The sequence below is a fragment of the Cynocephalus volans genome, chromosome 11 (assembly GCF_027409185.1).
Source record: "Cynocephalus volans isolate mCynVol1 chromosome 11, mCynVol1.pri, whole genome shotgun sequence".
In the NCBI taxonomy this organism is placed as follows: Eukaryota; Metazoa; Chordata; class Mammalia; order Dermoptera; family Cynocephalidae; genus Cynocephalus; species Cynocephalus volans.
The window spans coordinates 28616207-28628369 of record NC_084470.1 but is presented as its reverse complement, the minus strand read 5'-3'; the positions used below and the strand labels follow the sequence as shown (position 1 = coordinate 28628369).

Here is a 12163-nt window from a genome sequence, read left to right as displayed (position 1 = left end):
ATGGCTTCACAAATGCTTCTGCTTCTTTAAGCATAGAGCTTTCCGCCCCCATCCTTCCCCAGCTGCAGGATGTATCCACCAGGGTCCTCCTGTATGATCTTGAGGCCATTCTTCCTGCAGATTCAGCCTTTCCTTCATTAAAGGAGTTGAGAAAGGCCAGCACCAGAAAGAGCACCATCCTCTCTTTGAGAGCTTGGTGACATTCCTGATAGAAACACCTGCAGATGGTGAGAACATCCCTATGACTTCACAGTGTAATGTCCATCCTTGTTCTCTAGCAGTTTGTCAAGTTTCTAGTGTTATCTTTCTACTCTGGAACCATCTGCCTCGGGTAAGCAAGTGCTTGGGTCCTGTGTCTCCTTGATGTCACCTCTCTCCAGATTTTGGGATGGCAGGTTGTTCTGTGACCTCTGCTCTTTGATGGGTTCACAAAAAAGTCATTAGTTTGCTTTCTTTTCAGCTTTTTCTTGTTATAAGGATGGCAGCTATGTCTTTCCACTTCTGTACATCTCTGAGCTGACACTGGAAGTCCTTTAATGCATCTGGATAGCTAGTTGTCCTTGACTTCATATGAATAGCCAGTTGTCCAAACACAATAAATTTAATGAGAAATTAATTTTCCCTCACTGATAATTGTCCTTTATTATCTTCCTTACTATCTAATTGCCACCTTTGTCTACCTGTCTTTTATCATGTAAAACACTAAATTTACACACACACACACACACACACACACACACACACACACACACACACACACACACACACACACACACATCTGTTTTAGGACTCTTTTGTCTCAGTGGTCTATTTGTCCCCAGTTCTCCAACCACATAGTTTTATTACTACATTTTTGTAACATGTTTTGATGTCCAGTAGTGTACCTCCTCCTTCATTGTTCTTCATTTTAAAAGTTGGCTTGGATATTGCTAGAGATTTTTTTGCTTCCAGATGAATTAGATTCACCTTGTCAAGTTTTGAGAAATCTATTGGGATTCACTTGAGATTGCATTGGATTTATGGGTGGAATTATGGGTACAATTGACTTTTCAATACTGAATTTTCCCATCCAATAATTTTGTAGATCTATTTATTTAAGCCCTCATTTACATGAAAGAAAAGTTTAATATTTTTTTGTAATACTCTTACACATGTGTTGAAGCCTACCAACCAAAATGTACCAGGTACACAATTGGCAGTGAAAAAAAAAAGTTAAATTTATTTACCTTGCTACATCAAGAGAAAATATACCTCAGAAGAACTGTGGGAGCATCACAGTAAAGGGAGTAGGAAGCACTTCTCCAAAGGAGGATTAAGGGAGCAGAGACTAGTTTTGGATTATCATCCCTCTGAAATCTATGCTTCTAAAATGCTCACTTTTGAATATGTGATAGACTGTATTCTCTCCTCGGTTAAAAATGATTTGTTAAAATGAAATCTTGCCCCTGTAGCAGTATTGAATATTACATGCTTTATATGGGAATAGTTCATTACTAAGGTTTACCCAGTACCAAAGTGATCTTTCATTTCTATTTTCTTATATGTATCAGCATGTTGGTTGTGTTAAAATTCATTTGTTTTTTCTTCTCTCTAGCAAAATCCTTTATATGACACAGAAAGATGCAAGGTATTCCAGTGTGATCTGACTAAAGATAACCTTCTGGATCATGTACCACCGGAGTCTGTGGATGTTGTCATGTTGATATTTGTGCTCTCAGCTGTTCATCCTGATAAGATGCGCCTTGTCTTACAAAATATTTACAAGGTTAGTGATGTGGGGCCTACACATGAGGGCTGGTCATCCTGATCTTCCTCCTTACCTTCCCTCTAGAGCTCCTGTACCGCCTAGATTCACAGAATCTCCTCATTCTCAATAGGTAGTTTGTGTACGGAAAGGGGTTTTCTGGCGTAAAACATCCACCCTAAATTCTGACTTGTATAGTGCCATGGCTGCTCTTCAGAGCTTGGCCATCCCTGGAGCAAGGATGATTTTGCAGCTACTTGGGATCCATGGAGTCCTGCTGTAATGTGAGAGGAAGTATGCTTCAGTGGTCAAGAGCACATAGTCTAGAGACAGAGTGGCTAAGTTCAAAACCTGGCTTCACCACTCAGACAAGTTTCTTTCCCTGTCTGAGCCTCAGTTTCTTTGCCTGTAAAATGTTGAGATAATAGTTCCTAGATTCAGGATTTGGGGTAGATTAAGTGAGATATGTATAAAGTGTTTAGCACAATGCCTAGAACACGGTGAGTGCTCTTTAAAATACAGCCATCGTTGGTGGTGTTACTACCATCATTATTAGGGTTAGAATGGGGAGAGTCCAAACTGCTGTAGCACTCAGGAAGTACAGCTTCACTCATAAAACATGTGACTCAGGACAAGCCGTCTCACCCTTCCATCTCCGAGCTCCGTCTCCTTGACTGTAAGATGGGGATGTGTGTCACTCACAGGGTTGTGAGACATGGGGGACATCATGGATGAGTGCCTGTAAACTGCAGTGGAAGCTCTTTTATCTGTGTGAACAGTTGGTAACAGTGTTGGTTAATTTAAAAAATCAACTAAATCAAGAAATTATTTAAAAAGTGGTACATTCTTACAGTAGACATTTTATTATAACTTAAAATATATAAATATTTATTCACTCTTTTTTTTTTTTTTTTTTTTTTTTTTTAAATATGACCGGTAAGAGGATCTTAACCCTTGACTTGGTGTTGTCAGCACCATACTCAGCCAGTGAGCTAACTGGCCATCCCTATATAGGATCCGAACCCGCGGCCTTGGTGTTATCAGCACCACACTCTCCCGAGTGAGCCATGGGCTGGCCCTTTTATTCACTCTTTTGATGTAGGGTCAAGGTCTTTTCTTTGAGTATGGGGCTATTGATCATTTTTCTTACTAAACCACACACATAATAGAGTTTTGGTTTCTTTAAAAGTGGAGCAAAAAACAATTGAAAAGTAAACCAAAGGCAGATTCTTTTGTATTTTTACCCAGACTTTCACAGTTGATTCTCTCACACCTAATTAAAAGCAGTTTATTTGGCACTTTTTTATCAAGTCTTTCCAAAATGTCCAGCTAGCTTTTTATAGAAAATTAAAATGTTTCCTACTCACATTCATGTTTTATTGTTATATACTGTCTTAAAGTATATAATTGTAATTCCGAGTACAACTGACATAAGCAAGTTTGGGAGCAAAGACAAGTGAATGATTGCAGGCATGCAGCTCACCTATGACGCTATAGCGCAAGGGCACATGCTCTAGAAAGCCTACCAGCCTCAGCCATTCAGGGAACTTCAGTCAGTCTGCTTTTATAGAGGGTGGGGAGACTTTTACAGTCTGCTTTTACATTTAGCAAGTTAAAAAAAGTAGGTGTTGGGTAAGAGAGCTTCTGTATATTTAGAGCTATACGTTAAAATTTAACATGAGTTTTAATTGTTTTAAAATAAGTACTGAGGTAGAAATTTCAAGATGCTAGAAACCTGTTAGGGAATTATTCTCACTTGAAACAATATTTTAAAAAATTTAGATCTTGTCATACTGTTTTTAGCCCTCTGCTTGTGAGTTTTATAAGGTTTTTTCTCCTACTCTCTCTGCCCCTGGTATCTGAGCATGTGGGAACCCAGCATAACCCATAATTGGTCATGGAACTTAAACTGAATAAAGAGGGAAGAAGGGGCATCAGGGAAAAGGTGGTAGAATTGCCTGATTTGGAGATCCAGGTGAGGGTGAAGGATTATTAAAGGTGGAGAACTAGAGAGAGAGAGAGCCGGAAAGATGGAGGGGGTGATCAGAGTGACTTGCCTGGCATTGAGAGTATGAAGAGGTTATACTTAGTGTTGGCACGGCATTAGGAGATTACCATGGGAGTAAGTGGTTTAGATAGGCTCGAGGATAAGATCTTTAGAAGAGAGAAGCTCAAAGCATAAAGACCAGCATATTTGGGAGGATAATCTACATGTATATTGAAATTGACCAGAATTAAGAATGGAATAGCATTCAGGAGGATGGGACAGTAAGCCAGAAGATACATTCATCATAAAATAAAGGGAAATGACCCTGGAACTGAGAGAGGATAGTAAAATAAGAGATAGAGAGTGATGTAATCTGATGGGCAAGAGATTCAAAGCTACGGGGTTTAAAGAGCAGAAAGGAGAATGCACAGAAAGTAGCAGTGAAGAGAGGAGGACACCAGCCCCATCACCAGGCCCACTGGTACACGGGCGATGGGAGAAAACACAGGCGTGACTCGAGAGATTGTGGAGAACACAGTTTTCTCAGGGGACAGTCAGATTTCTGTGAGCACATGAATGTGAAGGGAACCTTTAGAAGAGGTGGTGGGTACCAGTGATTTCACTGATGAAGGATTTCAGGAATTAGGGAGGAGTGGGAGATAGGGATAGAATAAGGAATATCTGGAACTTTATAGGGATGAGAGTGCCCACTATCAGTACATCTATTCAGCATTGTACTGGAGGTGCTAGTCAGCTCAAAAATACAAGGGGAAAGAAAGACTTCAGGATGAGAAACAATTCACATTTGCAGACAATGTAATTATCAGAAAGTTTTAAAAGAATCACAAAAGTATAAGAATAAAATGAATGTACTTGATGCCACAGAACTGTACGTTTAAAAATGATTATAGTGGTGAATTTTGTTATGTATATTTTACCACAATAATAAAAAGAGTATGCAATGTGCAATCTTACTTTTCCACTTCACATTATATTGCTAATATTCATCCATTTTATTATGTTACTACGTTAGTTTTAACTGCTGTGTTTTATTACAGTAGAGGCCAGCAAATGAGCCAAGTTTGTTACGGTATATAAAATCAATATATAATCCAAAGAAATTGTAACTTTTAAAGCAATGTAAAAAAGGAATATGAAATAAAAGGTACAAGAATAAATCTAACAGATGTGTAAGACAGAGTAATTATATGTAACTTTATTGAAGTACACTAAAGAAAATTTATATGGAGAGAAATACTATGTTCATAGACAGATTTTGTATTGTAAAGATTATCACTTCTTCCCTAGTTGAACTGTGCAATTACAATAAAAACCCCAATAGATTTTATTTTTTGTTTGATTGTCTTAACTGTTTTCATGGGGCTTTTTGGTTTTGTTTTGTTTTGTTTTTTGCTTTCGAGGAGATTGATGAGCTGTTCTAAATTTACACGAAAGAACAAAGGCCCAAGAATAGCCAAAACACTCATGAAGAAGAAGAATGAGATGGGGGGATTTATACCCTACCAGATATAAAGATTTATTTTAGCTACAATAATTAAGACAGAATAGTATTGGCAGAGGGACAGACAGGTTGACAAGTGGAATATGATGGAGCTTAGAAATACATCTGTACAGATATGGAAATTTGATATATGATAGAGGTAGCATTGAAGGTCACTGGGAAAGAAAAGAATGCTCAATAAATGATGCCATTGGGTATCCACATGGGAAGAAACGAAATTGGATGACTACTCTACAGCCCACATACAAATCATTTTCAGGTAAATTAAAGACTTACATGGCAAAGACAGAAGTTTAGAACATTCAGAAGAAAATATGACCTCAGAGTGGGGAAAATGTTCTGAAAGAAGACCCAAAGCATTCCAAGCAAAAAGGTGATTATAATAAAATTAGAAGTTTCTATTCTTCATAAGACAATGTGATATAAAGAAGGTAAAAAGATAAGTTGGGAAAAGTAATTAACAATTCATATAACTAACAAAATATTAGTATCCAGAATGTAGAAAAAATTCCTTTCGGAAGAAAGACAAACAAGTTAATAAAAAAATGGGCAGGCACAAATAGTCATTTTTTAGAAGCAAACACACAAAGGGTGAGTTACATATGAAAAGATAACCTCAACCCAGGAAATGTAAAATAAAACTGTAATGAGAGACCATTGTATACCATGTATCGATGAGGATATGGATAAGTAGGATCCCTTACACATTTCTGGTAGGAGTGTAAATCTGTATAACCACTTTGGAAACCAATTTAACATAATTTTGTAGAGTTGATCATTTGCATTCATAGGACACAGAAGTTCTGTGCCTACGTATATTCCCTGAAGAAACTCTTACCCACATGCACCAAGAGACATATAAGGGAGTGTTCATGGCAGCAACATTCATGACAGCAAAAAGCTGAAAATAACCCAAAAATCCATTAGTAGACGAAACATAAATTGTGGTATGTTCAAACAATGGAATTGTGTACAGTACTGTTAAGAGAATAGAATGACCCCAGCTGTGCACAATTACATGGATTAATTTTTGAAAAGCAAGTTGCTGAAGACTACTTATGACATCCATTTTTGAGCATCTTACTCCACCCCCTCCCCACCCTCACAAAAAGCAGTGGATTGATAACACAAATCCAGGCTGGTAGAGCTCTAGGGCAGGGGTTCTTACCATTTTGGTGCCATGAATCTTCTTGGTAGTCTGGTGAAATGTGATTTTTTTGTTAACACATTAACTAACAAGATCTCTAGTGGCAGGTCTAATAAATACCATAATTTTGAAGTAGTATTAAATTTAAATTGAGGTATCTGTAAGAACTCTACAGTTATGTAAGAATATTTGTGACTTCTTTAGTGTCAAAATTTTGGTTGCCTACATTCATAATTGAAGGGATGCTGGTTTCCATTAGAAGCAGTGAAAATAAAGGTTTAACTTTGTTTTCTTCCTAAACTCACAGCACTTCCGAACCCTAACTGCAGACGCTTTGGCCCTGTGGATTCTAGTTAAGGAATGTCTATTCTAAGTAAGGTGTAGAGTGTTGCGGAAGAGGAGCATACAGGTAGATGCAACAGTGTTGATAATATTCTAGTTCTGAACCTGGATGGTGGGGTCAATTGATAATTTACAACTTAGGTATGTTACCTGTATTTATTTATTTTCTTGAGGTTTAATATGCATGTAATAAGCACCCCAGTCCGAAATCTACAGTTAGATGGGTTTTTATGTATGTGTACACTCATATAAACACTGCCTAGGTATAGTTATACCTGCAGGATTCCCAGTGCTCACTCCCCTCGTCCAGAGACCCCAGGTAACCACCCTTCTGACTTCTGTCATCATAGATCAGTTTCACCAATTCCTGAACTTCATATAATGGAAATATACAATATGTTATCCCTATTTTAGTAGGTATTAAATGTTATATAAAAAAAATATTGAGCTGTCTCAGGCCACACCTTTCTTTAGTGACAAATTTCCTTTCAGCATTTCTCCTATTTTTATCCCCAATAGAATCTTTTTTCAGCTGATCTGGAATGAGTTTGCAGTAGCAATCTCATTACCTTCTTGCTGCCATCATAGTGACTGGTTCATTAATTTGAAATCAAGTGCTTCATCAGGAAATTACTGAAGGGAGAAGCAGTCTCTCAGCCTCTGACAATAGGACACTCTGTGGACAGCTCTGAAGCCTTGAATGAGCAACCACAGTAATAAGCTGTTGTAATATTGATTTAATTACTCCAGGATACTAACACCAGAGAAGTTTTTTAAAACACAGAATTTTAAATTGGAGGACAACCTTAAAGTTGAATTCCTGCATTTTTGAAATAGAGTGGTGAAGTAAAAATAGATCATATTTGTTGTTGGAAGACCTGAATTTTGGTCTTCCTTATGCCACCAACTTGCATTGAGACTTGGCGAGTAAATCACCTTTACTCTGAGCCTTACTTATTGTAAAGAGGATATAATAGTTCCTTGCCTACCTGCTTCTTGGAGTTGTTGAGAGAATGAAAGACCATGCATGACACTGGGAAAAGCCTGTTTGACTATATAGTTTTGTGATCAAGGAAGCATTACTGTCGTGAATTGTCATTTTGCAGATGAGAAAGCATATTCACAGGGATGAGTGAATATACTTGCTCAAGGTCATTCAACTCATTTATGGAAAAACTAGGATTTGAATCAAGATTTTCAAATTCCTGAGTGAGTGTTTTTTCCATTGTCCCATGCAGCCTTTCCTTCCTTCTGAAATGAAGAATAAGTCTCATGTGAACTAAATTTTTCAGAATTTTTCACATTTTAAAACTTAGCTATTTCTGACAAAGGTAAGAATGTTTTTATCTAAGAGGCTCTTTACTGACAACATTTAAAATAGATGCTAGTATTGATAAAAATTTATTAAGTGAGAAAATCTGCTAGTGCCTTAGAAAGCATTGTGGAAAAATGTTCCTGTTCTATTCAGGAAGAGGAAATACATCAAACTACATTTAGAAAAGCTGATAGCACATCACACATTTTTCCAAAAAGTGACAAAAATCTTTTCCAAAGGAGACAAAAATCTATTACGATAGGTAGCACATGTCCATCTTAAAATAACTGTCTTAATTATCTTGTTGGTATGATGGGTTAGAATGATAAGATTTAATAAAGTTAGTACCCCCTTTGAAGTTCCCTCTCATTTGGTAGTGTCACACAGTTTGAAAGAACTTTGACATAAAAAGCAGGTGTCACAGTGTGTACCACTTTTCATTCTAAAAAGCATATGGCTGTTTCCTTTGTAAAGATAGGGTATTCCCACACCCTACTGATAGTGCCCTCTAACACTGATTCTGACGCTGACCCCTTCCCTGTACTGTTGGACTCTGGCCTGATGATCCACTCCTTATATCACCATGGGAAGAATACTAAAAGGTACTCCTTTCTTCAGAGCCTCTCTTTTGCTGTCCATAGTGTGAATGGAGTGATACCTACCTACCCTGCCCCCCAGGGCTAACAAATATCTCTGATTCTACTGTATGAAACTTTTTGACCTAAGTGTGCGTTCTGACTCTCCGACTTAGTAGCTAATGTGTGATGGGAGGCAGATCACTTCATCTTTTCTAGTGTTGGTTTCCTCATCTCACGTGAGGATGATAATCACACTCTTTCTTTCCCTCAGAATTGTATGAAAATCCGATGAAGAAATGTCTGGTAAGCTGTCAGGTGCCAAGCACATATCAGTTATTAGCATAGTGGGCAAGCTCTACATTATCGTAGTGCAGTGAAACCAGAGCTTAGACTCAGAATAAGGAAAATCAACCCAAATCAGTAAAAAACCCAAATGACTTATTTTTTTAAAAAAGTTGAGTACAGTTTGAGTACTAGGATATGGCTAATAAAATGTTCAGAGAATGTGCTTTAATGAGGATAACACTGTTTTCATTTATTGTCTTTTAATCTTTTAATTGTATGACACTGGACATTCCAGAGTACCCTTGGAGGTGCTCAAGAAGTGTCTGCAACGTTATGGGGTTCTGCCAAGTCTTATTATCCCTTTGACTCGCAGGCCCTTTTTCCTTCATATTATGGGTATTTCAGTCTGGCCTCTTTCATAACTATCACACATCTAAGGTATTTTAATGCTTAACGTAATCAGATTTTATTTTATTAGACTGGGTTTCCCAGAGTTATATGCAGCCTTCTCTTTGTCTTGTAGGTATTAAAACCAGGCAAAAATGTCTTGTTTCGCGACTATGGGCTGTATGATCATGCTATGCTTAGGTTTAAAGCCGGCAGCAAACTTGGAGAAAACTTTTATGTTAGACAAGATGGAACCAGATCGTATTTTTTTACTGATGGTAAGATGAATGGAATCTAGCCTTAAAGTGTTTTTCTTTTATTTCCGTTTACTTGATTGCATTTACTCATTGCTGGTGGGGAAGGACTTGCAGCAGTACTTAGCACACATGCACAAAACTGCAAACAAGCTCTTTGATGAACACCACTTATCCAGCTTCTGGGATGACACAGACATGGCCCTGGCCTGTGTAGAGCTCACAAGCCTTCTGTGGTGACAGTGGCCAGTGGGGTTCACAGATAGGCTCTGACCTGCCACATGGACGCCTTTTGTATTAGTCCATCTGTGTTGCCTGTAACAGAAATACTTGAAACTGGGTAATTTGTAAAGAAATATAATTTATTTCTTATGGTTTCAGAGGCTGGGAAGTCCAAAGTCCAGGAAACACATCTGGTGAGGGCCCTGGTGGTGGCGGGTTTATAGTGAGGCAGGATATCACATGGCGAATATGGTAGGAGTAAGAGAGCCAGCCTCTCAAATGCTGTGCTTTTTTTTTTTTTTTTAAAGATGACTGATAAGGGGATCTTAACCCCTGACTTGGTGTTGCCAGCACCATGTTCTCCCTCCCTATATAGGGATCCAAAACCGTGGCTTTGGTGTTATCAGCACCACACTCTCTCAAGTGAACCATGGGGGCCGGCCCTTCATATACTGTGCTTTTAAAGCCATCAGAACCACTCCCATGTCCACCATTAAACCATCAGTGGATTAATCCATTCACTAGAGCTTGGTCCTCACAATTTGATCACCTCTTCGTAGCCCCACCTTTCAATTACCATAATAGGATTTTCCACCCTCTTAACACTGACATTGTGAGGGTTAAGCTTCTAATAACATGGAAATTTGGGGGATGTAATTCAATCCATAGCACCCTTCTAGGATCTGTGCTAGAAAAAGGGGGGAGGCAAATCAGAAACTTCTCTCTGTTAAAGCAAATAGAACAGTATGAATATAGTGCCTTGAGATTCCTTTCCCAGGGCTCAAAGCCGAGAAATCTTTTTCTTCAGAATTGATTGGATTCGTTTTTAAATACAAAGATTTGTTGTAAAGGAATATTTACAAAGTTATTTTTGATGAGAAAATGCTAAACATTATTTCAGTCTTTTAGGTATCTGAAACATTAATTTTAAGTCTACCTAGTAATCTGGACCATGAGATAATTACCTTCTTAAGCTGTTTTCACAAACATTTTTCTTTCTTTCTTTTTTTTTTTTTTTTTTTTTCCGGTGGCTGGCTGGTATGGGCATCTGAACCCTTGACCTCATGTTTCTTGAAATAAAATATTCTTTTAGCTACTAAAATGAAACTAAAAATGAGTGATAACCATTAAAACTGCAAAATCATAAAATTGTCAGGTGAAAATTGAGATGGTTTAATATCTGATGCATAAAATCTGATTAAGCCAATTGGAAATAATTGAGAAGACGCAATAATACCTGCAAAGTGCTTCAGAGCACATTTTTTGGAGTAATGCTTTTAGTATTTTTGCTACATAGCCATTTGTTCTATGTGTTTTATTTAATAATGATGTATTTGGGTTAAATTTCCCTGGGTGTATATCCCCATCAGGTGTTTCCCCCCCCACTCTGATCGCATATTTTCCTCCTTTGTGTTAGGATAAATGAGATGCTTCATGTAAACAAGCAACACATGCAGACCTGCACAATCCAGGCTGTCCTTCAACTCTTTCTGATTAAATTATTTACTTGGAAGTTTCTGTTTGGGTGTAAGATGAGAAGTAGGGGTATTTTTGTTTCTAAAACACAACGTTATTTAAATTTTAGCATTGAGGTTTTCATTACCAAAAAAAAAAAAAAAAAAGAAAAAGAAATTAGTCTTCTACCCCTCCTCCTTCTGCAAAGCAAATGTGATGTTATCAAGACTTTGAGCCTTCTTGATCTGTTTGTTTTCTAGAGTTTCTGGCTCAGCTCTTTCTGGACACAGGTTATGAAGAAGTGGTGAATGAGTATGTATTTCGAGAGACGGTGAATAAAAAAGAAGGCCTGTGTGTGCCGAGAGTTTTCCTTCAGAGCAAATTCCGGAAGCCTCCAAAGAACCCCACTCTTGTGGCCCTGGGCCTGGGTCCCAAGTCATGACCGTTCATGAGGTTGGCGTTTGTGCTTCCCCTTGGAGAGGAGAGTTTAAAATCACTCTTTTTACTTTGTATATTTTTATATCTTAATTTTCTTAAGTAAGCATATATAATTTTTGTAATAAAAAGTAGCAAGTGTGTGTGTGTGTGCATGTGTATCATAGAACGTAAATAAAACCGCAAGGCCTAAGAAGTAAAGTTTTATGGTATAACATAACTTAGCCATGTTGTTGAACTGTAAAATTCCACAAAGGGAAGCATAAGGACCCTGTAGCACTTGAAGAGATCCTTGTCATTACTCACGTGACTCTGTAAGTGTGCCTCAGGCAGTGTGTCAAGACAACCCTATGGAAAAATGAGGCCAAATAGACTAAAATAACACATTCATATGTGTTTTTAGCCTTAAGGATTGTTATCTTCTTTTCCAGTATCTCATATTTGCCCATTTTTCTCCCCTTTAGGTCATTTGTGTACCTCTTCAAGGTCA

General features: G+C 37.8%; 1 protein-coding gene across 5 annotated transcripts in view; it reads left to right on the top strand.

Annotated features, from left to right (window-relative positions):
- The window catches only part of METTL6 (methyltransferase 6, tRNA N3-cytidine), a 30569-nt gene that overhangs the window by 5594 nt on the left and 12812 nt on the right, over window positions 1-12163 (top strand). For 3 of the 5 annotated variants that reach the window (XR_010024883.1, XM_063114406.1, XM_063114409.1), the window contains exons 4-7: window positions 1595-1765; window positions 9444-9585; window positions 11499-11691; window positions 12138-12159. Coding sequence is in view for 4 of the 5 variants with exons in the window: in XM_063114406.1 (XP_062970476.1) it covers window positions 1595-1765; window positions 9444-9585; window positions 11499-11680 (495 nt within the window). In the remaining variant the exon portion in view is untranslated. Of the gene's footprint in view, window positions 1-1594; window positions 1766-9443; window positions 9586-11498; window positions 11815-12137; window positions 12160-12163 lie in introns of those variants that run through there. The other 2 variants (XM_063114407.1, XM_063114408.1) reach the window with 2 other exon arrangements.